The sequence below is a fragment of the Thermothelomyces heterothallicus genome (assembly GCF_042370625.1).
Source record: "Thermothelomyces heterothallicus CBS 202.75 unplaced genomic scaffold P884_scaffold_20, whole genome shotgun sequence".
NCBI lineage: Eukaryota > Fungi > Ascomycota > Sordariomycetes > Sordariales > Chaetomiaceae > Thermothelomyces > Thermothelomyces heterothallicus.
Window position 1 is genome coordinate 537,554 of NW_027192581.1, and position 22,747 is coordinate 560,300.

Genomic DNA, 22,747 nt, shown 5'->3' on the forward strand with positions numbered 1-22,747 from the left:
CCCCTCCTTCCCCCACCTCCCCCCCTTTTCAACAAGGTTACGAATCGTTTCTGCTCACTCCGACTCGGCATCCTCACCCTCTACCACCACAACGACATAGCGCCGACAGTTCGCTTCTTGGAATGCGGCCTCGTCATCGACGGGCTCTTCGGTAACGTGAAGTGCGTGGTCGTCGGTGCCGTCCGAAACCATGTGCGCAGTCCCATCCACCGCGTTGATCGCGACAACGTGGTGGCGATTACGCGCGAGCAGTTCGGGCGGTGCAGCGCCTTCGGGGAACACCACGACGCGCCGGTTCTGCCTCTGCCTCTCCACCCCTTGCGCAGTATCGCGCTCCTCGTCAATCACGTACAGACTGCCTGCAGCCAGCAGCGGATCCGTGGCTGGTGCGTGGGGTGCCTCACGCATGACGTAGCGCCGCTCCGTGCTGCTCCCCTTGTTTGTGCCGTCACAAGCCTCCGACCGTCTGCGCCCCTGCACGGGGGTCTCCAGCGCTGCCTGGAAACGGACCGAGGAGGTGGACGAGTCCATGCTGCCAGGCCCCGCCGTCGTAGCAACGGAGAAGTTGTCGACACTGAAGTGGCGGCGGTGCGGGCGATGCTTGCGATTCGCGTCGTGGCGGGCGTCCGACGATCCCCCGTCCGAGCGAGCATATCGGTCCTCCTTGCCGCCGTAAGCCTCAGGGCCCTGGAACACGTCGTCATTGGGACCACTGCCCCTTAGCAAGGGGCCAGCCTCTTCGTCCGAGGTCGTCCCTGCGGAGCGCGCGCGCGCCTCCGAGTAGGGGTTCGCAATCCAACCCTGGAGAAACAGCAAAGCACCAGCGCCCATTCCCGCTGCGATTACCGCCAACCACTTCGTCATGAATTGCCAGCTGTAAAGGTAGCTGAGGGCGGCAGCAAGGACAGGCCCAAACAAACCACCCCAGGCGTTTGCGAGCATCGGAGCGGCATTGGCCTGGGCTGTGGCACTCCAAGAGTCACCGACGGAGGAGGACCCTGCAGCATTCGTCATCTCTTTGACCAGCGGGTCTGCGATGAAACCGGCGGCAGAAGAGATGGCGCCGAGCGTCAGGAGGAACGCGTGTTGTGCAACCTTGGTGTTCTCTTCGAGCTGCCCTAGGTGTAATAAGGCCGGGATGTAAGCCAGAAAGCCAGTTGTCGTAAGGAACCGGATCGACCGGGGCACGCGTGCCGCGATCGCGCCAGATAAAAGCCCGAGCACAGCAGCAGGCGCTGAAAGCGGAACAAACACGGATCCACCTGCTAACACTGACCACTCATATTGGCGTTGAACAAAGAGCGGAAGCATGCTCTGGAGCGCAGAGGTGAGTAGGCTAAGGACAAGGTATCCACCAAAGGCGACCAAGAGCCGAGGATTCCACGAGAAGGTGGCGACGAAGCTTGTGGGCGCATTGCGCCGACTCGACCTCGCAGGCATCGACGTCGGAGACACTGATCGAGAGGATCTTCCACTGAGGCTGCCAGTCTCAGTTGGAGGCATCGTACCGTAACCGCCCCGCTGGGTTTCCGACGCGAGGAGAGCCGCTCTTTCGTTCGCCGAGCTGGCCGGAGTGGCTCGCCCGGTACCAGCGGCCAGCAGAGCCAGCACCACGTTCAATGCGACGAGACCGTAGGCGCTGTAAAACACAGCATCGATATGGTACCGATCGTGAAGTAGCCCGCCGATGAGAGGTGCCGTGGTCATGGCAACGTTTTGCAGGAAGGCGACCGAGAGCCAATTGCGCCCGGTACTAGGCGCCGTAGCAAGCAGCCCAGAAGAAGCGCCGGTGAGAGCAGCAGCTGCGAGGCCCTGAAGAGCGCGCGCCGCTATCAACAGCAGGACATCACCAGAGAACTGGAAAAGGGCAAATGCAACGGCGGTGAGAGCTAGACCGGCTAGCAGTACGACAAAGCCGCCTGGGCCCTGTCGTGTGAGGAGAGCGATCAAGGCTGTTATTCAAGAGGAAAAAAAAAAAAAAAGGGTCAGCAAGCGTCCGGGAATTGCATTGACAGAGGCACTCACGAGATGCAACTGCAAAACCGCCGCTATAGGCAGAGACGGCGACAGAAATCCATATTTGCAGCGCCTCGGGAGGGATCTGTTGACGCAGCAGGGTTCGGTGTTGAAGGATGGCTGGGAAGATGGGGAGAACCTATGTCCGGTTAATAGGACGCCCAACGGCATCGTCCGGCATCCGCGCGAAACTCACAAGGCCCGAGAGAAACGCATCCTGGAATAATGGTAACGGTCAGCACAGCAAACACGATGGCGCGGCATGCAGAGACCCCACTCACCGAGAAGGTAGCAAGTTTAGCCAGCAGTACGTGTGACGACATGGCGCGTGGTTTGGGGCTGAACTGCCTGGAATTCTGTGGAAAGCATTGCCGGCGCTCGGGATTCGAGACTGCCGTTGAGGTCGTGCTCAGGACCGGCTCCGAAGCCGAGGTTTGGAGAGGGGGACCCGTGGAGGGGGACGCGTCAGCGGCGCTCAGATGTGCCGGCGCAGATTGGATACTCATGGGAGAATTTTCTGCATTCTCCGAGCCTGCTAGAAGCTGGCGAGTCTCTGGGTCTGTCCGATCTTGAGCCATCCGCGTCTGGTGCGTCGTCGGCGCGTCTTGTTGCTTGGTGATGTGGGTCGGTTCGCGTCGGGATCCAGCCCACTGCTTAGCTCGAAGTCCCTTCTTTCCCTGGGGCAGCTCTGAATCCGGCCGGCCGGGACAAAAACTGAACCAGCAACCCTCAATCCACCCGGGTTCAGGTAGCGTGTACTCGTACCAAGTAGAGTTCCTTGGATCGCTGCCAAAGGAAAAAAAAAGCTGTACAGAAGAAAGAGGGGAACCGAAAAAGTCGAGGGTCGTTGCCCGGTTTTCTTAAGCTACAGAAGGGATCACACCTCGCGGTCGCAGTGGGGCATTGACCAACCAACACGCCAGGATCGCCCAATTCCCCCGCCCTCAGCACCCCGCAGCCTGATTGAGTCGCTCCCTTCATTGGCCAAAACAAACGCCAAGCTAGTTAGCTCTCGGCCTTTTGCCAAGCTCGTGCAACCTTCCGGGGCATGTGGTTCAATGCAAGAAGGAACCTCGCCCACTCTTTCCCGAGCCTCAACCTCGCCCTCACGCACGGCCCGCGCAATCACCGACCATCCTTTTTACTTTGCTCGGTGGTCCTTTGGCCGTGTCAGGATCAGCGCTTCCGCCGACGGGCGCAAGAGTTCCCCGTCCGCAACGCACAACTTACGACGCCGTGCGATTCGGATCAGGGTCAAGACAAGATCCGGGGCCAAACGCAATGCGAGCTCATCGTTTTCATCGTTCGATTATTTTGAGCACCGAGTAACACTGATATCCGTTCTGAGAGTTCCACCGATCTTGTGCCTAACGGCCGCATCCACTTCATCATGGTCCAGCTTAATGGAGGTTGGGACCCCAGATACCGGGGAATACCGGAGAATGCCCGTGTATCCTGCCCAGCCACCTCTCCGATTGCTCCAACGTTTTCCGGCCGTGTTGTTGCGTTGCCGTTGGCTTGCGTGGGTGAGCCCGGCTAAGCAGACCTCGATGTCTGTTGTTGATGTTGATGGTGGGTGTTGTAGAACCCACCTCCTCACGACCTTAGTTCTCAGAATTATGGGCTACCACAACCTCCACCTTCCCACTCTCAACACCGAACGGGCGCCTTTCCCATCTTGGATACGACGTCAACCAAGGGTTCGAAGAGACCACCGGGTGGCCAATCCCAAGCAGCTCTTGGAAGAGAAAACCTCAGTTATTTACACGTCTCGCGTCCCGACATGATATGCGTGGAATTTCCTTGCCCACTAGGAAGACGGAGCCTTTTTATGTTCCTGGACAGAGCACGAACAACACCATCCGTGAACGGTTAAATAATTAATTTCCATGGTTGTTTGCTGCCGCCGCCACCATCACACCTGGTGGCGAGTTTTCAATGATGTCTCCCTCCAGCCCTCAAATTGTGCGGTACAGGGTCGGCACGGCAATGTTATTGACGGAAAGAGATCGAGCTATTGGATCAGAAGTTGGATCAGAAGATGTATCAGTCGCAGAGCATGGGGTGGGTGATGGTTGTACAAAGATGTTATATCGAATAAACAAAAGAAAGGCAGGCAATGAGCCGAAATTAGAGTCCCGAGGTATGAGAAGCTCGCCAAATCATTCTACACCGCCCATTTGCAACAGCCCGACGTATGTCACAACCTCTCTTCTCAAGCGTTCTACCTCCTTTCTTGCATTTTCCTTATCACCGCTTGCTGATCCTTCAGACTCTGTTGAATGTCCACGGAGAGTGGCATGACACCATGGCTGCTCAGCTTTGCTCTCCGCCAACCATCTGTTGAGAGAGTAGTAATCTGACGAAGCTGCTCTTTCAACCAGTCCGCTGCCCGCCGTGGATACAGGATGCGTAACCGCCGTCAATGTATAATTATACTGAATTGACTGCTCATGGTGTTGCGGCGATATAATGAGGGAATCGCTCGTTATGATGAGTGAAATTATCTATAGTTTTCTTTCAAGCCCTGATATTTTCGAGGGCACCACATAGGGAGGCTGCTATCTTGGTGAGATTGTCTCGCCCAAAGCAGGAAGGGGTTGCGACATGGAACCTCGCGGATTCGACGTTTATGACTAGCGCAAGGAATCTCGAGTTTGTCTGCGAAGGACGACGTCAGTCTGAATGCCCTAAGTACCCAATAGGGATCGCCGACACTAGAGGAGCCTCGCTTCAGGGAATGGGGTTAGATTAGCCCGATGGATGATTTGGAAGGTGAAAGAGAGGAGTACGGAATGACCATAGTGCTCCTGTCATGGAAAAAGAAGAATGGGCTTCGATGCTGAATATGTACCCGGAGCCATGGCCTCTGTTCTTCTAAAAAACCCGCAATTCCACTGGTTCTGATCGCCATCTTTCAAGATCACAGCACTTCCGTCTACGTAGCGTACCCTCGTCTCAGATGAGCCAGATACATTATGCAGTGGTAGAGCGTATGGACCCCTCTCTTCTGGAAGACCAAAGGAGACTAATTAGCGACCCCCTTGCCGCGATCGACATAACCTGATGCGTTGGCATGAACAGGGTGAGCTCAGCCCTACGATTTAGTTCCGAGATCTGGTTCGCCTATTCAGAGCCCTGCGGATCTTTCCGGCCCGAGGCTGTGTTTGTCTCTAGTGTATTCCGTCCACTGTAATCTGTAAACTCGGGGGGATTTCCCGTAACCTGAGATCCGGCCTTCGTTTCAGGTCCCACTCCGTCAGCCCGCCGGCTCCCTCCGGCCCTTGAGCCACGCATCGCTGGCAAGGTCCCATCGGCGTGGAAGTGGCAGATAGGGCAAGGATCGGCTTATAGTGACCACTTCATTATAGCGCGTGGTTGCATCATTTCTTCAGGGCTCAGATTCAAGTACAAACGACGAGTGCGCAACGCTTCTCTTCAGCACAGAAAACGCGGGTCGCCCGCCCGCGCCAGAACCCAGATTTTGCCATTAGTAGGTGGCCTGTTCGCATTGCTCGTTTTCTTTTTGTTGGACAAAAGGAAAGAATTGAAAAGACAAAATACTCAGACCCTTTATGCCTGGACAGCACAGCCATCCCAGACATATTATGGAAGTACAAGTACAATACTTATATATACACAATCCCACTTATTTGGTGGAAAAAAGAAAAGAAAAAAAAAACGTGCCCTTGAATGAGCTCGCACGGGGCGATGGAGAATGTAAAAAAAAAATTCGGGGGTTCTAACTTTAGACCGCCCCCCTTTCGCGAATGTACCGGCATGTCTGCCAGAATTTCATTATCCCGACTTCGGAATGTCATGTTACCTGCCAAACCACCTTACCAGTATCATTGCTGTTGTTGTTGTTGTTGTTGTTGTTGTTGCTGCTGCTGCTGCTGCGGCTGCTGATGTTGCCATCCCATAGCCATGGCACTCGCAAACACCGAGTCATCGACGACGGTCCCCGCCATGCTGCTCCAGTCATCGTAGACACTCATCGGCGCCAGGAGATGTGGCTGCGGTTGTGGCTGCTGCTGCTGCTGCTGTTGCTGCTGCTCTTGCTGTATCTGCTGCTGTTGCTCCGGCGGCATTTGCGAGAGCAGCTGCATGTGTGGACGAACGTGCGTGATGGACAGGTCGTAGTAAGGGCCCGTGCCTGCGCCCATCATGGGTTGTCCAAAAGGGGACAGCACTCCTTGAGGCTGTTGGGGTATCTGTTCCTGTTGCTGTGGAAGGCTGAAGAAGGGGTTATTTTTCGGCGGGAAGGTAGAAGGGAGGGGCGCAATGTTGCATTGCTTCGCTTGATAGTGTTGTTCATCGTATGAGGAGGAGGAGGATGGTGGCGGTGGCGGTGGGAGCGCTTGCTGTGGTCGCTGCTGTTGGGGCGCGGACATGTGCTTTGTCAGGGGCGGTGACTTCATTGGGGCCTTGTGGTTCGGCGGCTCAGAACTCGGGCGTGTGGTCGAGGATGCGGGGGATGGCACAGACGAGACGGTCGGTTGCACTTCGCTTCGGAGTCGAATGGTGGCCAAATCATGAGCGAGATGGGCGAGGAACTTAGGATCGTCCCGGCCCTCACGGAAGAACTCCAGGAGATCTTGCAGCTTCCCCGGACTCTCACCCTCGAGAAACCCCTGGGCGTGACCTGTTGTCTTGGGATCCCATTCGAACATGGGCTGTTGGTTGCGCGGCAGGTGGCCGTAAAGCTCCGAGTCAAGTTCTTTCCATGCGTGTATGATGGTTGGCTGGTGCAGGAGGCCGTAGATGACGAGGGAGTGGTTCCAGTGAGACTTGTTGCAGCCATCTTCGTAGTGCCGAGCGACGTGGTCGAAATAGCGATCCCGACTGGCAAGGAATCCACCACAGAAGCCGCATGCCCTGGTGAGATGGTCAGCATATCTTTTGTTTGCTTGTTGGGGCAGCACCATGCACGTGGTCGTGTGACACAACCCAGCCCCCTCTCCTCGACCCGTCGTCCGGTTTCTTAGCCCGAGATAGGAGCGGATATAACGGGAGAAACTAGAAAAAGAAAACATGCTCGAAAGAGGAGACAACAGAGAGAGCTAGCACGGCCAGAAGCTACATACCACGCGGTCTTCTTCTGTGTGTACTTCACCACGCGGTCGGCATGTGGGCAGGTGGTGCACCCATGCGCGTTTTTGTGATGTTGGTTGAAGGTGTTGGCTCCCCAGAAAATGCGGTTGCAGTTGGGACAGGGATAGCGCTTGTACCGCTCGTGAAACTCGTCTTCGTGGCGCTTCCAGTCGAATTTGCGCTGAAAGGCGACGTCGCAAAAAGTGCACCAGTAAGCGCCCTGCGTCTTTGAACTCCCCCGATTGTTGGACTTAACAGGCGGCGCGGGCGGTGGTGGCGGTACGGCAACCTCCTGGATTCCTCCCCCAAAACCCGCTTGGGAGGACACCGAGCTCATCGAAGTAGCCGTAGACAAGACGCTCGCCCTCCCTGACGACTTGGAACTTGTTGTCGAGATTGAGAACCGGGTATGGAAGCTGCCCTGATGTCCTGCTTTTTCCTGGACAGCCTGCTGTCCCTGAAACGCCGCCTGCTGGGGAAAGCTCCCCTCCATGCTCACCGTCGCGTTCCCTAACCGAATCATCAACACCCAGCGCCCCGACACGAGCGACTGCGAGTCTTACCATCGCCGAAATCCTCCAGCAACGCCTGCAGCAGCGCTTCTCGTGACAAACCGCACTCGGTAAGAGCCTGCACATGGAGACGGGCCGCAGCAAGACTGTCTGCGGGCGGATCGCGGAAAGGATCCATGGCGCGGAAGAGGGAAAAAAAAAGCAAAATACCAGCAGGCCAAGTCCGGCCTGGTTCAGCTCAGCATCAACCGGGGAATGGAACCGAGACGTCAGAAAGAAGAGAAAGTAAGGTGGATGGATTGCTCTCGGCAGAATCCAACGTCGTCAGCTGTCCATCATTCGCTGATGGCGACGTCTCGAGGTTAGGGATCGGGAAGCGAAAGGCGGGAGACAATCCAAGAGAGGCGTGCGAGCACGCGTGCATGTGGGAGGCTAGCCAGGAATATAAAACGAGAGCGCGCCAGCAGGATGCTGCAACCCTCCTTCTCCAAATAGGACAAGGGGGGGGGGGGGGGGACGAACTCCAGGGGATGGAGCGCGGCGCAGCCCGACGGAACCGGGAGGGAGGATAACGAAGAGAAAGACGGGCCGGAGGCGGCGGCGGCGGCGTGGACATTCTCGGAAAGCGCAGACCATAATCCCCCAATTGCTTCCCATACGCCGCCTCTCGTTTTTATTTATTTTTGTTTTGTTTTGTTTTTTTGGGTTATTTTTCGTCTTCTTTATTCAGCGACATAACTAGGGGTATCCATACTCGTCTCGATAACTCGACAAGGCAAACAAGGGTGAAGGACAGTGACAAGACAGGGTGCGGCAGATCGTCTGCTACCCTCGCTCTGGCCCAGAATTGCAAGAGCCCAGATGCTGTTGTGCCCCCTCTTGATTGGGCAAAGAGCCCCCCTACCCATCCTGGTCGACCTGAAACACAAGCCGGGAACCGCGCTGGACGAGTGCGTTTCGAAACACCATGCCTTGCAGGGTGGCGCCCAATCAGCGCGCGTCCGAGGTGTGCGCCGTCCCGGTTGTGAAGGGGGTCTTGTTGCTGTTGTTGGTGGTGCTGCTGTTGTTTGTCCGGCGCCGCTGCCTCGCATCGCGCGTAGCGTTCCCTCCGGCCAATTCGAGAGAAAGAAGCGACGAACAACAGGCGACTGGTTCCTGTGGCGCTGCTGCTGCTCTCACTTCATCCCTTCTCGTTCATTCACCCCGCATCTGGCCCCCAGAATGGCGGATTCCGGCCCGCCTACTTGTACTCAGTACAGGCAATCTGTGTCCGTCACGGAATCCGTACACTAGTGTAATGATCCGTAGGTGGATGTTATCCGTAGATGACGTTGTTCTCCATGTGAACCGTTCGGCACGCAGTACTGCTCGTCCCACCGAACAGCAGGGAGACAAGGGTGCTGTCCCCTTGTTAAGATCAGATCGAACAGCGAGCGGTGGGTCGCGCGGGGGGGCGCCTTGGGGCTCAACCGGGATCCTGGCACCCTTCGTGTTCTGTATTCCAATACCTGTTCAATTAAGGACTGGGCAACTCCTCTTCTCAACCTTGTGGCTTTTCTCCGCAGTCTTGCGGGAATAGGCTGCTTTGATGACTTCCGTCCTTCCAGCTCGATACGCGATAAGGAGCGAAGCCCTTGTTTTCTTGACGAGGAAGTGAGGTAGTGCTGATAAGCTGTTGCAATCATACGTTTGTGGCCTTCCAGTGGGCCCGCCCAGCGGTTCAAGCCGCTCGAGGATCCGTTACCGTGTCTCGACTGCTGCCGCCCTCGCACCGCAACGGCAGGACTCGAGGTGCCCGCTTCTTCTTGAGCGCGCCATGTTGTGTAACGGCTGTGTATTGGAATATTGGCAGGCAAAGCCGCACACCTTCTCTTGTGTCGAGCAACAATAACAACTGGGGTATTGAATAAGCTAGAAAAAGAGCGAAGAGCAAATGGTCTCCAAAATGCGGAACGGGCCATATCCCTGAACCTGAGCGAGACGGAGTCCGAAATGCATGCCGTGTCTGCAACACAGGAATGGTCGCCGCTCTTCCCCAAACTCAATGGGCTGTTGCCTAATATCTCGTTAGCTTTTTTTTCCCGCGACATACCGGCAGTGCTCCGTCATGGAGGCTGTCGAACCCAGTTTTCTTTCATCTGTAAGATTCCAGTATTCCGTTCTCTCCCCCGCCGCGCTTCCTCCTCTGACCGAAGGCGCCGGTTGGAACGATGAGAAGCCGGCAAACCCTTGGAGTGTGGTACGTTCCATTTTGGCGATATTTTTCATTTAGAATTTTTGCTAGATTAACTCGAACCCGGCCTCCTCTAACTCCTTCCCAGCAGGCAACATGGGACGGCCTTGCATAGGGAATGGCCAGAACAGAGGATTCTCCGGGCCGTCAGCTGTCGCTGAGTCGTCCTTAAGCTTGGCTCCGGCTTCTTTGTCTGCGCCTAGGCCCGGGACCGCATTCCCCCACGTGCAGGTGAAGTCCGATTCCTTAAAGTTGGGCACGAAGAAGTTAAGGCTGCCTGCGACCGGCCTTGTAGCCTTGTCCACATCGTTGAATTCCGCCTCTCGTGGTTCGTCTCCCGCCATCGTCTTGATCTCAACATCAATGTTCCACTTCTTGGCCATGAACTTTAGTATATTCAGCGCCTGCTCCGCGAAATGATGGCAGGGTGCCATCTCCGCCAGGTCTGCAATCCCCCGGCCGATGGCCTCGATGACGTGAGAATCCAACTTGGGCGGCGACCTCTGAGGGTCATCGCCCTGCGCTGGGCCACCGTTGTCGGCTCGTCGGGTACCGGAGTTCACCGCCGCTAAGGTGAGGTGCATGATTGATGATGTGAGGACAAAATATGGTACGAACGATGGTGTTCGTCTCAGCGTGTAAAGTTGCGCATAAGAGCGCAATAGTCCGGTAATGGCATCGGCCGCCTGCGAGCAGACATCGCGCGGGGATATACTTGAGCCGATGATTCGCAGCTTGATTAAGGGTCGAAAGAGAAGGAGTATGGCAAAGTGGTAGTACATGCTACTGAGACGTGAGCCTCGACGACCGGGCACATCAAAGAGGGCGTCTTGGATAGGCAGCTACTCACTGTGCGAATAGGACGGCTGGGGTGAAGTTGTGCCCGAGGCGCAGCACCTCCGGTATCCTGTCATACCAATTCAGGTATTGAGTATAGATAGCGAGCAGGTCCCTGCTTGTGAGCGGCCTGCCAGGCGAATGAAGAACGTATAACGACTGGTGAACTAGTTCGCTAAGCTCGCAGAAGCACTTATAGACAGAGCGGACGTTGGAGGGTTGCTCGCAAGACCTCTGTAAAGGCGCGCCTGTTCCATCGAGTCATTTAGCTGGAGGAAAACGGGGCATCTAGATGGGGAACATTGTTTACCGTCATCTGTATACGGGATCCACAGCGAGGCCTCGATGTCGTCTATTATTGCCGGTTTCGGCGGAAGGCGAGGGAAGCACGAGCACTGGGGGAGTGAGCCGGTTGCTAAGGACCACGCGCTGGCTATCGGTTAAAATTCGAGCCACACTACGGCAAGAACCCCTTCACCGGAATGGAGCCAATACTGCTTACTGATCCAGAGCAAACGCCCCCCAAAACGTTGCGGCTTGGACTGCACTCTCGTCGTCGTCCCGCCCGTCGTCTTGCAGCCGATGGAGACCCATCTCGATGGCCAGACGAATGCTCTGACCAGCATAATACCAGCTCTCAGAGTCTCTGCCGCAGCTGGCCTCTCTAATGGACATGATGCCTAGCGCCTGGATGGTGGTGAGTTTGTGGTGGTCCTCCTCCTGGTAGAACAGGCGTTGACACTCCTTGAAGAAGTGGTTACCGGACGTATGCGGATCGTCGGGATTGGATCGAGTGTTTGGCTTGTGGGAGAAGCGGCAGCCGAGGGCCAAAAGCGCGTTGACCAGGATCGGCGAGCAAAACCGGGGCCGGCCCTCCATGAAATCCTTGAGGAAGTGCTCCTTGCTAAGGGAGGCAAAAGTTGGATATTCCCAGCAAAAGTAGAGGGCCAGCAGGTGCTGAACCAGGGCTGGGTCGCTGGTTACTGTCGTCCAAGTTCCTGGGGGGACTCGCATCTCAGGGAAGTCGGGAAGCAGGACGGGGCCAAAGGTACGCCCCCTCCCCAGTTCCGAGCCGCTGATTTGACTGTCGAGCCATGATCCGACGCGCAATCGTGTTTGCCTTTGGACGTCCGTGTCCCAGCTCGATGCGTCCGTGAGAGAGTTCGGGGTCGGGCGATTCTGGGCGGAATACTGACCTCGCCAGGGGCTCTGCTGGTCCGCCTCGCGCCGGATACCGTGTTGCTGCTGGCTGCTGACCGGGCTAAGCGCATTCATACCGGGCGGGAGTTGCGCATATCTGCTCGGAGCGGCAGCACCGTACCCCGATAAGGTTGGCGGAGCAGCGCTCCCTTGGTTCAGCAAGCGGGTGATCGACGGTAACGCGCCGCCTCCGGAAGGGGTGGTCCCTCCAAGCCATTCTGAGATGGATTCCACGGTCTGGCCGCTGCGCAGGCGTGCGAGAACTTCCTCCCAAAGATCGGGGCGCACAAGAGCGGCGATAACTCGCTCATTGTTGCGCTGCTGTCGGCGTAGCTGTTCGATCTCGTGACGGAGGTTCTCTTTCGACTGGCGGACAGGCAGTTCATATACGCATTCGACATCCTTTTGCGCCTTGCACCGACCGCAGGGCTTGTTCCCGTCGCACTGCGCGGAGACCCAGTGTGAGCGTACAAAGAATCCCGCCAGCCCCGGAAGGAGATATTCGAGATCCCCGGGCATGTACGAACCTTGGCGCGCTTCTTACGGAATTCGGTACAAGCGTTTGGTGTAACGACACCGAGGCCTCTTTTTCGCTTCGACGTACCCGAATTCGGGCCTCCTGGAGGAGCCGCAGCCGGGTTTGACTGAGGAGCAGCTGAGGGCGCTGGAGAGAGTGCCTGGTTGTTCCCGCTTGTCGAAGTGGAGCCCGACTGGGGAGCTGGCGGCGCAGCGTCGGAAATTCCTCCCGCCTTGTCCTCATCCATCGGATCCGTGTCTCTTGTCATGAGCTTGCCTAGCAGTCATCCAATTACCAAGCCCCGACCACTCAACGCCAGCTACCATGGTCAGGTTTAGTCGAGGAAGTGTCGCGTCGACAGGTTTAACGACGCGCTCAGCACCTGGAGAGATCGAAGTGGGTTAGACACGCGAGAAAAATAGGGGGCAAGCTTCGGTGCGTCCCATGCCTGTGCATCCCGGCAGCGCGGAGAAGCGGGCACCCGCTCGTTCGATATGTCTTGGATTGGGGCGGGTCAAGCAAGAATACGGCGGGAGGAGGAAGAAGTGAACTGAGCTAGCTTTTTAAAACGCGGTTCCAGATGCGGCCAATTCGCCGCCGTAGACCAGGTATATTTGGATGGATTTGGATGGCCTGAATGGCAGGCGTCGACTTGATTGACGCGGGATCTTGCATCAGGCTGGGCTACGGTGTTATTCAGGTCACGTCAGAGAGAGTTAGTATAAAGCTACCCGGGCCGTGCTCCTTTGGGAAGTTGGTTGGAGCGCCAAGGAAGCAAAAGCAATTCCTCCCATCTAACTAAACCCCCACCTAACCGCCTGCACCCCGGCCCCGCCCAGTTAACCCCGCGAGCCCAGGCCCTACGGAGTACGGATCACATACACACTGCCAGGCCTGTGCGTCAATTCCCACCTCGTTGTGGCGATAAGCTCCCATAGAGTGCCAGAACACCTGAATTCCCAATCTGGCACCCATCAACTTGTTCGCTGTGGCTTTTGATGTGGCATTTTTTTTTCGGCGTCTTGATAATCTTGCAGTCTCGGGCAGTCCCGGGATGGTCTCAATTCAAGAGGTAATATTCCGTCTTGACTGTGAAAAGTACATGTACATACTAATTACGACGTTGTGCCTGGCTACCACGCGGGCGCGCTGCACGCCGAGTAGCCCAAGTTGTTGTTGAGAGCACTAAGGGTTTTGAACTGCCTAACCCGCACCCCCGAACTCTGGCATTTGTCGAGGTCAAGTACTCACGAGGCTAAGCATAATCTACACCATGTGATACTGCGAAACGTCTACTCGCGAACTGCAAAGGAAGGGTCCTTTTGAAGTGAAGGGTATCTCGGTAAGCACTCACCTGATCCACTGAACGGAGCCTTTCCCTTTCTCAACGGAACACTGCACTACATTGTCGTTGGACAATTGGGAAGACATGCTCCACGTCCTAACGGTCTGGTTTTGGCTGCCCCGAGCAGTTGGGTTTCCCGTGTTGAATACTCTCCTCTCCTCCTCCGGCCCGCACTAAGGTTCGCAAGTTTACGTCGTTTGCCCCGCAATCGATACTCGAGACGTTCCAGGAAAAGTTCAAGGAGGTCGCGTAGTAAAAGAGCTACCGACAACTGCTTCAACACTGCAATATTCAGGGGGACATTGTGAAGGAATCCCGTTTAGCGACCCATCCTAGAAACTCCACACATCCAACAGAGGGAAATGGAGATTCTGTCCCTAAACTGTGTCGCAAGAACTAGATATCCACTGCTAAGAAATGGCTATTTATGGCTGGACAAGCTTTCACACGTGGTTAGTTATTAAAGTTCAAATGAAGGGATGGCATAGTGAAGTGAGATTGCAACGTCCAGATGTACGGAGCAACGAACTGAGAGAAAACATAACCTGGAGATCTAGCCACCAATGTAGTAATTAGTGTTCGTGTTAGATGAAGATAACCCAGGCTAAACATCACCGCGCCGTTGCAGAGCCACGGAACAATACCAGGTTCACGAACCAAGGATGTGCTGCCAAATACCAGTCCAACCCCCAAACTTCCCAGGACCAAGACGATTCAGAATGTAAAGTACAATATACATAGGTAGAATACAAAACTCCGGCGGAAAAAGTGCACCGGCACTAGTCCAGCACCGGTCTAGTACCCCTTGCTCGGACTCCGTACCCGCGTGCCCTTTGAGGGACTTCGCCCCCTATCCCCCTTGCTAGGGCTCCTCCTGCCTGATGGTGTCTGCGGGGGCAGGATCATTTTGAAATCCGGTGATGCCTCCGAGTCGGTGGCATCGTTGACAAAGTAGCTCTTCCGGATATGCCGTGGTGTCTGGCTGAGCGGTGCCCAGATATAGGCCTGCTGGGGATTGTGTGCTGCCGCAGACCCCAGCATAGGCGGCACCACTGGCGGAGAGTGCAAGGGTTCCACCGGCTTTGGGGGTTGCTGTAACGCGGATTCGCGTAGGAAGGCAAACCCGACATTATTAGCGAAGACAACGGCCAGGAACACCGATATGAGGAAACCCTGGGCGATGTGTCAGCGATGCGGCGCGATAGTTGGAAGGGTTGATTATGGTTTGCCTACCCAGGTCTTGAACGTCAAGACACCAACGAACTCATTAATGATCTCCGCAACATTCCTTACTGAGATCTGGACCTGCATGATAGCCGATTCATCCTGGTCCATGCATGCTGCCCATTCGTTGCAAGGCCCGTCCAGAGCGGGCGCCCGGTTTCTTCTCGGCTCGCAGCGGTTTTTGATGTAGTTTTCGGAGCAGATCGACTTCTCGTTGGCGAGGGCGGCCCGGGCTTTTTCGTTTGCATGATGCAGGTCAGACCGAATCTGGAGGAGGACGTAGAATATGGCCCAAAGCACGAGGCTGGTCAGGATAAGGTTGACGCCGAGCTGCAACCACTTCGAGAGTATTGCTGGCGCGCTCGGGTGGTCGCTGATGGAGGACAGAAAACTGCTGAACCAGCCCCGCGGAGCTTCTTTGCCCCGTTTACTTCCTTTGGCCCCGGTGCCCTGTCCATCTTCGAATTCGGAGTCCGACTCGTCAGAGTCGTGCGCTAGGCGGGGCCGAACGCTGCCGACATCCCTGTCGCCGTTCAGCCTCTTCCGTTTCCTGACCTTGTCTCGACCAACTCTTGGAATCTCTCCCCGTCCAGACGCGTGATTCCGAAGCAACGTTTTGCTGAACAGCGTCTTTCCGGCGGATGGCGTGACGAGGGGCTTCCTGAAATCCTCTTCTCGATCGAACTCTGGGGTATCTGCTGGCATCACTGACGTATCTGTCATAGAGGGACTAGAGTCCGCGGGAGAGTAATCCGGAGCCACAAGTTCATCGAAACGTTTCTGAGGTGTGGTGAATGCGGGGTTTCTGAATGCTGGCGCCGATGGCTTAAGCTGTATTTGAGGGTTGAAGAGTGAGGTGTGCGGTGGTCGCGGTTCAGCTTGTGATCTGGAAGGCGAGCCATTGAGAGTGCCCTCAGTAGCGAACGGGTTGGGATTGGACGATTGCTGTTTCGTCGGCGAACTGAAGGTTGCTGTTGGATGAGATGTTGGGTCAGTAGGGTTCCATGGTAACTAGCCTTCTTGACACTTGGAATCGGGGCGGTCGGTCCACTGTAGGAAGGCTGCGACATAACAGGAGCGAGGGCAAGCAGATAAATGGTTCGCAGCCGTGAAGGTGCGCGCCAAAACTCACACGTCGGCTGCTTCTGCGAGAATTTTGCGAATGGACTCGAGTGATCCACAGGGGGTTGTGACTGGTACTCCCAGTCCATCAGTCCCTCGTACGTGCGGCGATCCATTGTATGAGGCAGGAGAGCAGTCTGTATGGATCTCCTAGGGAGTAGACACCGACAACTCGCAATCGAAGAGCGGGGTTGTGCCGCGTTTTCTCCTCCTTTCGCGAGATGATGTCGAGGGCGCGGCAAGTTGGCGGAAGCGTCGTTAGTGGCAACCGCAAGGCAAAAGTAAACACCCGCTGGGACAGATTTCTGGAAGCAATAACGGCCCCACCCGAACTGTGGCTCTCAAGCACCCGCCGCACCCTTGTCCTGTCTGGACCGGGGAATCTGCGGCTGATTGAGCCAAGCACAGGCCATTTGCCGCAGCGTGCCTCCTGGGGTTCTCTCAATGAAAGAAGGGCAGCACTGCAGCTGCCATTTCTCAACCTCGAAAAAAGAACCACTCACCAATTTCTTGACAACGCACGACCATCGAAAAGGCAGTCATCGCGAATCAGTTGTATCTCGCAGTGATTGCACTGTTCCTTCCCAGGACGTCACACGTCAAATCGCCGATCCAATCAGTTACCAATTTCGGCCTGAGCGATTCGCGACGAGAACCAGTTACAGCCATGTCCGCAGCCAATTCACCGGCTGGCTCGCGAGCCGGGTCAGCTGAACCCACTCATCACGATCAGCGCCCTGATAGCGCTGCCGATGTTCACGATGGAGATGCCGGGAATGCCTCCGACAAGGATTCCGACCTGCTATCCGAAATCGACGAAGACCAGTTCGAGGACTACGATCCAGCCCTCGAAGAGAGGCCCGTTGAGATTGATGAAAATGTTGCAATGACTTTGAAGGCGGCCAAGCGCAAACGGACGGACGGCGAAACAGTGAGAAAGCCGAAGGAGGGGCGCAGACCAAAGAAGAGGTCAAGGGCGGTTGAAGACGACGTTGGTGATGGGGAGGAGGGTGAACGCCGACCGCGGAAAGCACGCGCTACCGGCGAGCGACGGACTGCGGGGATGGAGGATGAAGAGGAGGAAGTCAACGAGGAGAATCTCACGCCCGAGGAGCGGCGTCGCCGGGCGATTCAGCGGGCCATGGATAACGCCCTAAAGAACCCAACAAAGCGCAGGCGGAAGAAGGATGATATCGTATGTACATTGTCATTCTGTCCAGACGAGCGCTCTAAAGCTGACATTATACAGGACCTTGAGGAGGAAATCGACGACCAAATCGCGAACCTCAAAGTGGCGATGGAGAAGGCTTGCGAAGCGGATAACGAAGCCCGTGACAAGGGCATGGCTGCCACGCATAAGCTGAAGCTGCTCCCTCAAGTCACTGCCATGCTCAACCGAACCGCGATTCAAGACTCGGTCCTCGATCCCGAGACCAACTTCCTACAATCGGTCAAGTTCTTCCTGGAGCCCCTGAACGACGGCAGCCTTCCAGCCTACAACATCCAGCGCGACATCTTTAACGCTCTCGCGAAGCTACCGATCAACAAAGAGGTTCTCCTGAGCAGCGGCATTGGAAAGGTTGTCTATTTCTATACGCGCAGCAAGCGGCCCGAACCAAGCATCAAGCGGATAGCGGAACGCCTGGTCGGCGAGTGGAGCCGCCCGATTTTGAAGCGGACGGATGACTACAAGAAGCGCCAAATCGAGACTCGCGATTTTGACATCAAGTGCGTCCCCTCCCTGATCATTTCGCCTTCTCCCTCAGTTACTGACTTGTGTCAACAGCGCGGCAAGACTTGCCCGGCGCCAAGAGGCCGCCGCCGCCGGCTCGCAAATAACTCTTACCCAGCGGCCTGCAGGCAAGACGCGGTTCGAGCTGGAGCGCGAACGCCTCCTCGCCCCCGAAGTCAAGAAGAACCGTGCGCAACCCCCCGGCTTGCCCGCTAGCTACACCATCGCGCCGCGGAGCACGTTTGACCCGTCGCGAGCCGCAGCGGAGTTCCGTCCCATGAGGTCTGCGGGGCTGGAGGCGTTCAGAAAAATGACCCAGAAAGGAAAGGGTGGGAGACGCTAGTTGCTCGAGGAAAACCGTGAACACAAGCTTAGTTGGAGGTCGAGTTCATCGCTCTTACGAAAGGAGGCTACGCCAGCTTCGGCGGCCTGCTTCCTCCCTACAGGCACCTGAGGGCTTTGGATTGCTGATTGGGTGGTTGGAGCACGCAATTTATTATAGGACACGGCGCGGGATTCACGGATCGACTCGTATGTAAAGGTTTGAGCTGCTGGGTAATGGGAAAGTATCGTTCGGCTTCTGATTTTGAAAAGGAGCCTAAACGTCCCCTCGTTATCAGGGACAGAGCAAGCAACCAACTAACCAATCGACACTGTATTATCTCTTTTTTTCTTCTCCATCCCTAAGATCCATCAAAGGTCACGGCCGGCGCTTTTGCCTAGCCTAGAGTGGAATCAGGTCAACCAAGACCAAAACCAGAGTAGATCACGCAGAGCACTCATGTTCTTAGTGGTTCGTCGGGAGCGAGTTCTGCATCACATCCAACATCAGGGCGCAGTGGACGAGAGCATATGCCAACCAAGTTATACAGAACTCGACTGTTTCTATATCATCTGATGTGCAACGGGGAGCACGTGTTCGAATGAACGTCTCTTCTCATGTTCCATGGGTACCAGTACCAGAGGCAGAAGCAGAAGCAGAAGAAGAAGAAGAAGAAGAAGAAAATGGGGCGCTGCAACAGCTGCTAAGATTAGATTAGCCAGATACGCTTCCAACCAAGCAACAGACTGACACAATTGACCGACCGACCAAACGACCACGATGCAAAGGAAACGGTCATTGTAACGGGGCATTGCCTTCTAAGGTGTAACGTAACCAAGTCTTTCCGCACATAGGAACCCGGGGGGGGGGGGCTCCGGACCTCCCAAATGCCACCATGAAGCCAAGTAGTTTGTGTGTGTAGTAGAAAGGGTGATAAAAGTGTGTGATTTTGAACGATGAGAGACAAAAAGATAGACAAGATTGTTGTTGTAGAACGAGCAGACAAGCATCAGAAGAAGACATTCAATCATGAACAGTGTGGGCGGGGCAGGCTATACCATCATCAAGGCAGAGCGATATTTTGTGAAGGGAAAGAGAAGAAGAAAGGGAAAAAAAAAAAAAAAAAAAAAAAAAAAAAAAAAAAAAAAAAAAAAGGGGAAGTCCCCGCCGTCCTCGTCGTCTGTCCGACCAGGCATCCATCGGTCTGTCTATCCTGTGGCCGCTGGTGCCCAGGCGCACGCTGCGTCAGAGTGCGCGATGGCTCTACCATGGGAAATGAGAAGAAAAAGAAGCACGCAGCACACGGCAAAGGGGAGCGAAGACGTTTCCCTCCCCCTGCTCGGTATATACCCAATTGACGGCGCCCTGGAGCGCCCGTTCCTCGCAAGGGCGGCCGCCGCGGCACCAAACAAGACAAAACAGACAAACAAGGATGGAAAAATACAACTGCTCTGTCCCAGCACATCACCTCCTCACCGCTCTTACCGCTCGTTTCTACCTTCCTCTACCGCTTGCGCACCTCGCACGCCCATCCTTCTATACCCTCACCGCGACTGCCCACCTCGACCTTGTCGATCTTGATGCCCTTCATACCGGGCGTCTCTTCGAGCCAGGGGTGGGCGGCCATGCCGCCGGCATTGGCACGCCTCTCGGGGATGAGCTCGAGCATGGGGTGGAGGAAGTCGGCGATGCGGCGGCTTTCCTCCTCCTTGAAGTGGTACTTTTCCCGGAGCACGTCTGGCAGAGCCCAGTGGCGCAGGCGGTGAATGTTGCGCAGTTCGCCCTTGCGGTTGAAGATCTCCTGCGACCACTTGCCTGAGAGGCACAGAGACTTGGGGAAGGGCCCCAGGAGCTCGATGATTTGGGCGATGTGGTCGTCATCCTTGCCGTACTTCGTGCCTGACTGCGGGTCGAAGAGGTAATCGCCGGTGATGAGCTCAAAGACCTGCAAGGAAAGGCAGGGAGAGGGAATGGTTAGCCTTTGTGTGAAGGGTGATGAACAGGTGGGAAACAGTAAATATGCATACCATAGCCGCCATGCTCCATACATCCGTGCTGGCCCCCCACTTCGCACCGAGGATGACTTCCGGCGAACGGTACTGGCGTGTTTGAATGTCGTTGGTAAAGTGGTGGTTCACCCAGCAGGCGTTTCCGAGGTCGGCAATCTTGACGCTGATAATGTCGCAAGCCTGCATGTCGTCGGCTTTGCGCTTCTCGCCCGTGGTGGAAGGGGGGGTCGCGGCCTTATCCAGCGAGATGCCCGAAACTTCCCTCGTCAAAATGTCGGCCGTCTTCTCTCGTTGCTTCTGGTTCTCCTCTGTGCTGTCCGTGCCGGGCGTCGGCGAAGACTCTTTTGGCTTGTTTCCTGTTTGTTAAAGACCCGGTCAGCGGGGAGCCAAACTTGATACTGCGCTCAGGGTTAGACATGCCCTCTTGTAGTACCTGGCCGATGCTCTGGGAGCCGGGAGATGGGAAGAGCGAGTTGGAGTTGGAGTTGAAGCTCGCGTTTAGGGGCGACGGCAGCGGTTGGCTGCCCGTGATGAGAGTCCTCCGCCTCCGGCGACCGTTCCGATTGTTCTCCTTGTCGCTGGGTTCGTTCTTAACCACCCGTTTGACGATTTGTTCGACGTCGCCAATCTCGATGAGCACGTTCTCCGGCTTAAGATCGGTGTGGATGATGCCGCATTCCCGGTGCAGATAGTCCAGCCCCAGCAGCACCTGTTTTGTGATCTGCTTGACAAGAGGCATCGGGATGCCCCTGTGGTTCCACTTCTTGATCAAGCCCAGTAAGTTCTCCCCCAGGACCTCGAAGACCATGCACACATGGGTGCCGTTCGGTCCCTTATGTTCGAATGAATCCAGCAGGCTGACGACGTGCTTACGGCCGGGATGGTTGGGATTCGCTTGGACGATCTTCTTGAGGAGCTTGATTTCGTCGATGGCGGTTTCCGTGTAGTGGGCGGCGGACCGTACGACCTTGAGCGCGACGTGCTTCCCTGTGTGGTTGTCTCTTGAGAGCCAGACTGTCGAGAAATGACCCCAGCCCAGCTTTCGCACTACGGTGTACCTCCCGTCCTTGAACTGCTCCCCGATCGTGACCGGATGGTATCCTCCCTTGCAGTAATCCTCCGAATCTTCCTCGTCGGCGGTGTTCTCGGCGGCGTCCTCCGGCGAGGACGACGATGTCGGCGAATGTGTCATGGTTGATGCTAGGTGGGCGGCCCTGCAGGAATAGACGTGTAAGCGGACTGTCCAACCTCTGCATTGCAGCAGGTCGACGCTGGCTAAGCTAGGCGGATGCCCGTCTCCAAGCCCGCATCGTTTGTCTCCAGGCAGAGTTGGGCGGCGGGGCTAAGTCGGGCTGCATCTCTGCGCGCAGACACGGCGCCGAACTTTCGGCGGCCCGAAACCACTGACAACCTCACCGCAATGGTGGGGGGGAGGGGAGCCAGGACTCGGTTGCAAGGCAAGTAAAAGCGAAAAAAAAAAACAAGAAAAAAACCTTGTCTTTAACATCGTCTTCATTTTGGAATGTCGACTGCGCAAGAGCAGGGGGGATGAACGGGTTTGCTCAGAGAAAAGCGTTAGGTGGTTTGTCGGCGAGCGAATGTTGCAGCGAGAGGTTCGATGTCTCTTTGCCCCTGGCGGTGGTGCTGGGGCGAGAGGAGTCGGGAGGCGGGAAGAGAGGGGTTGTGCAAGGTGTGAGAACGGCCCCAGCTCACTTGAGCCACAGACACGGGTCCCCAAATATCTGCAGGGTGGTTTCGCCCTTCAAAAAGCTCGGGAAGTTTTGCGAAACCCATGCGCAGGTGTGATGTCGCAGCGTGAGCACATGGGTACGGAGGCAGTGGGCTGTTTTATGGTTCGTGGGCTCGTGGGTCCCATGGCCCGCCTGTCGCACCCCGCCACCTCGCTGAGGCACACGCTGCACAATGTGTTCGCAAGGTTGAGGGGACCTGGGATTTGCGATCCCGCGTGCCCGCAATCGCAGGCAGTGCCAAGGAAGAGAGAGGACGGCCACTCGGACGGGCAAACCGCCTTTCTAGAAATGGGGCAGAAAACCAAGGCATTTGATCGATCCTCTGCGGCAGAAAGACGAACACTTCAAGTGTGGCCGATGCACGTACCCAGGACTCTCGGTAGTGATGATAGGCTTCAGGCCATCCTTCTTTCTCTTCTTATTCAATAGGGGCGAGTTGCCGTTTGAAGGCGCAGCCGCTGCCGATGCGCCTTGGGGCAACTGTTGCGCCGACGTGTCGCTCGCGTATTGCGCGCCGTTCATTTTGCGCGGAACGGAGAATCGACAGCTAAGCTCACAAGGCGGGATCGGATCAGGGAACTCGCGAGAGGGTTACGCCGACTTAGCTAGCGATATCGACGTCGACGGAATCGGTGGAGAAGGGCAGGGTCGGATTGAGGGGCTCGTCGACGGAGAGAAGAAAAAAAAAAGTCAAGACCTGTTCCGACGGGTCAGCTAACCTCTTTTTGATGCCCAAGCTGTCGCGCCGTGCCAGGTCTAGGAATATCGCCACAGCACTCGATCCGACTTTGGGAGGGCCAGCCGCTGGCGAAAGAATGGCGCTCGGTGGCTAG

The 22,747-nt window shown here is 56.1% G+C and overlaps 8 protein-coding genes across 8 annotated transcripts; 2 read left to right on the forward strand and 6 right to left on the reverse strand.

Moving 5' to 3' along the window:
- Positions 1 to 340: 340 nt before the first annotated feature.
- Positions 341 to 2,339, reverse strand: P884DRAFT_279303 (major facilitator superfamily domain-containing protein; the record flags this gene model as incomplete). The annotated part of the gene is made up of 3 exons (XM_069443294.1): positions 341 to 399; positions 453 to 1,889; positions 2,294 to 2,339. 3 exons carry the CDS (start codon positions 2,337 to 2,339, stop codon positions 341 to 343), a joined length of 1,542 nt encoding a protein of 513 aa, XP_069295698.1.
- Positions 2,340 to 5,864: 3,525 nt separating this feature from the next.
- Positions 5,865 to 7,800, reverse strand: P884DRAFT_279304 (uncharacterized protein; the record flags this gene model as incomplete). Its single annotated transcript, XM_069443295.1, has 3 exons — positions 5,865 to 6,894; positions 7,104 to 7,620; positions 7,674 to 7,800. The coding sequence occupies 3 exons, from the start codon at positions 7,798 to 7,800 to the stop codon at positions 5,865 to 5,867; spliced, it is 1,674 nt and encodes a 557-aa protein (XP_069295699.1).
- A 683-nt stretch (positions 7,801 to 8,483) lies between these two features.
- Positions 8,484 to 9,513, forward strand: P884DRAFT_279305 (uncharacterized protein; the record flags this gene model as incomplete). Its single annotated transcript, XM_069443296.1, has 5 exons — positions 8,484 to 8,576; positions 8,617 to 8,723; positions 8,767 to 8,890; positions 9,339 to 9,367; positions 9,414 to 9,513. The coding sequence occupies 5 exons, from the start codon at positions 8,484 to 8,486 to the stop codon at positions 9,511 to 9,513; spliced, it is 453 nt and encodes a 150-aa protein (XP_069295700.1).
- Positions 9,514 to 9,902: 389 nt separating this feature from the next.
- Positions 9,903 to 12,677, reverse strand: P884DRAFT_205784 (fungal-specific transcription factor domain-containing protein; the record flags this gene model as incomplete). The annotated part of the gene is made up of 5 exons (XM_069438672.1): positions 9,903 to 10,638; positions 10,706 to 10,940; positions 11,003 to 11,121; positions 11,195 to 12,336; positions 12,420 to 12,677. The coding sequence occupies 5 exons, from the start codon at positions 12,675 to 12,677 to the stop codon at positions 9,903 to 9,905; spliced, it is 2,490 nt and encodes an 829-aa protein (XP_069295701.1).
- A 1,634-nt stretch (positions 12,678 to 14,311) lies between these two features.
- On the reverse strand, positions 14,312 to 16,340 carry P884DRAFT_262316 (Di-sulfide bridge nucleocytoplasmic transport domain-containing protein). The gene is made up of 3 exons (XM_069441645.1): positions 16,111 to 16,340; positions 14,988 to 15,949; positions 14,312 to 14,927 (listed from the first exon to the last, which is right to left on the reverse strand). The coding sequence occupies exons 1-3, from the start codon at positions 16,214 to 16,216 to the stop codon at positions 14,550 to 14,552; spliced, it is 1,446 nt and encodes a 481-aa protein (XP_069295702.1). The 5' UTR covers positions 16,217 to 16,340; the 3' UTR covers positions 14,312 to 14,549.
- A 427-nt stretch (positions 16,341 to 16,767) lies between these two features.
- P884DRAFT_271490 (uncharacterized protein) lies at positions 16,768 to 18,175 on the forward strand (the record flags this gene model as incomplete). The annotated part of the gene is made up of 3 exons (XM_069442441.1): positions 16,768 to 17,295; positions 17,350 to 17,828; positions 17,887 to 18,175. The coding sequence occupies 3 exons, from the start codon at positions 16,768 to 16,770 to the stop codon at positions 18,173 to 18,175; spliced, it is 1,296 nt and encodes a 431-aa protein (XP_069295703.1).
- A 588-nt stretch (positions 18,176 to 18,763) lies between these two features.
- P884DRAFT_262318 (uncharacterized protein) lies at positions 18,764 to 19,206 on the reverse strand (the record flags this gene model as incomplete). Its single annotated transcript, XM_069441646.1, has 2 exons — positions 18,764 to 18,994; positions 19,035 to 19,206. Coding segments are annotated over 2 exons (303 nt in total), but the record flags the coding sequence as incomplete, so codon positions are not given.
- Positions 19,207 to 19,308: 102 nt separating this feature from the next.
- P884DRAFT_293643 (kinase-like domain-containing protein) lies at positions 19,309 to 21,719 on the reverse strand. The gene is made up of 3 exons (XM_069444231.1): positions 20,584 to 21,719; positions 20,182 to 20,519; positions 19,309 to 20,099 (listed from the first exon to the last, which is right to left on the reverse strand). Exons 1-3 carry the CDS (start codon positions 21,353 to 21,355, stop codon positions 19,659 to 19,661), a joined length of 1,551 nt encoding a protein of 516 aa, XP_069295705.1. The 5' UTR covers positions 21,356 to 21,719; the 3' UTR covers positions 19,309 to 19,658.
- Positions 21,720 to 22,747: the final 1,028 nt, after the last annotated feature.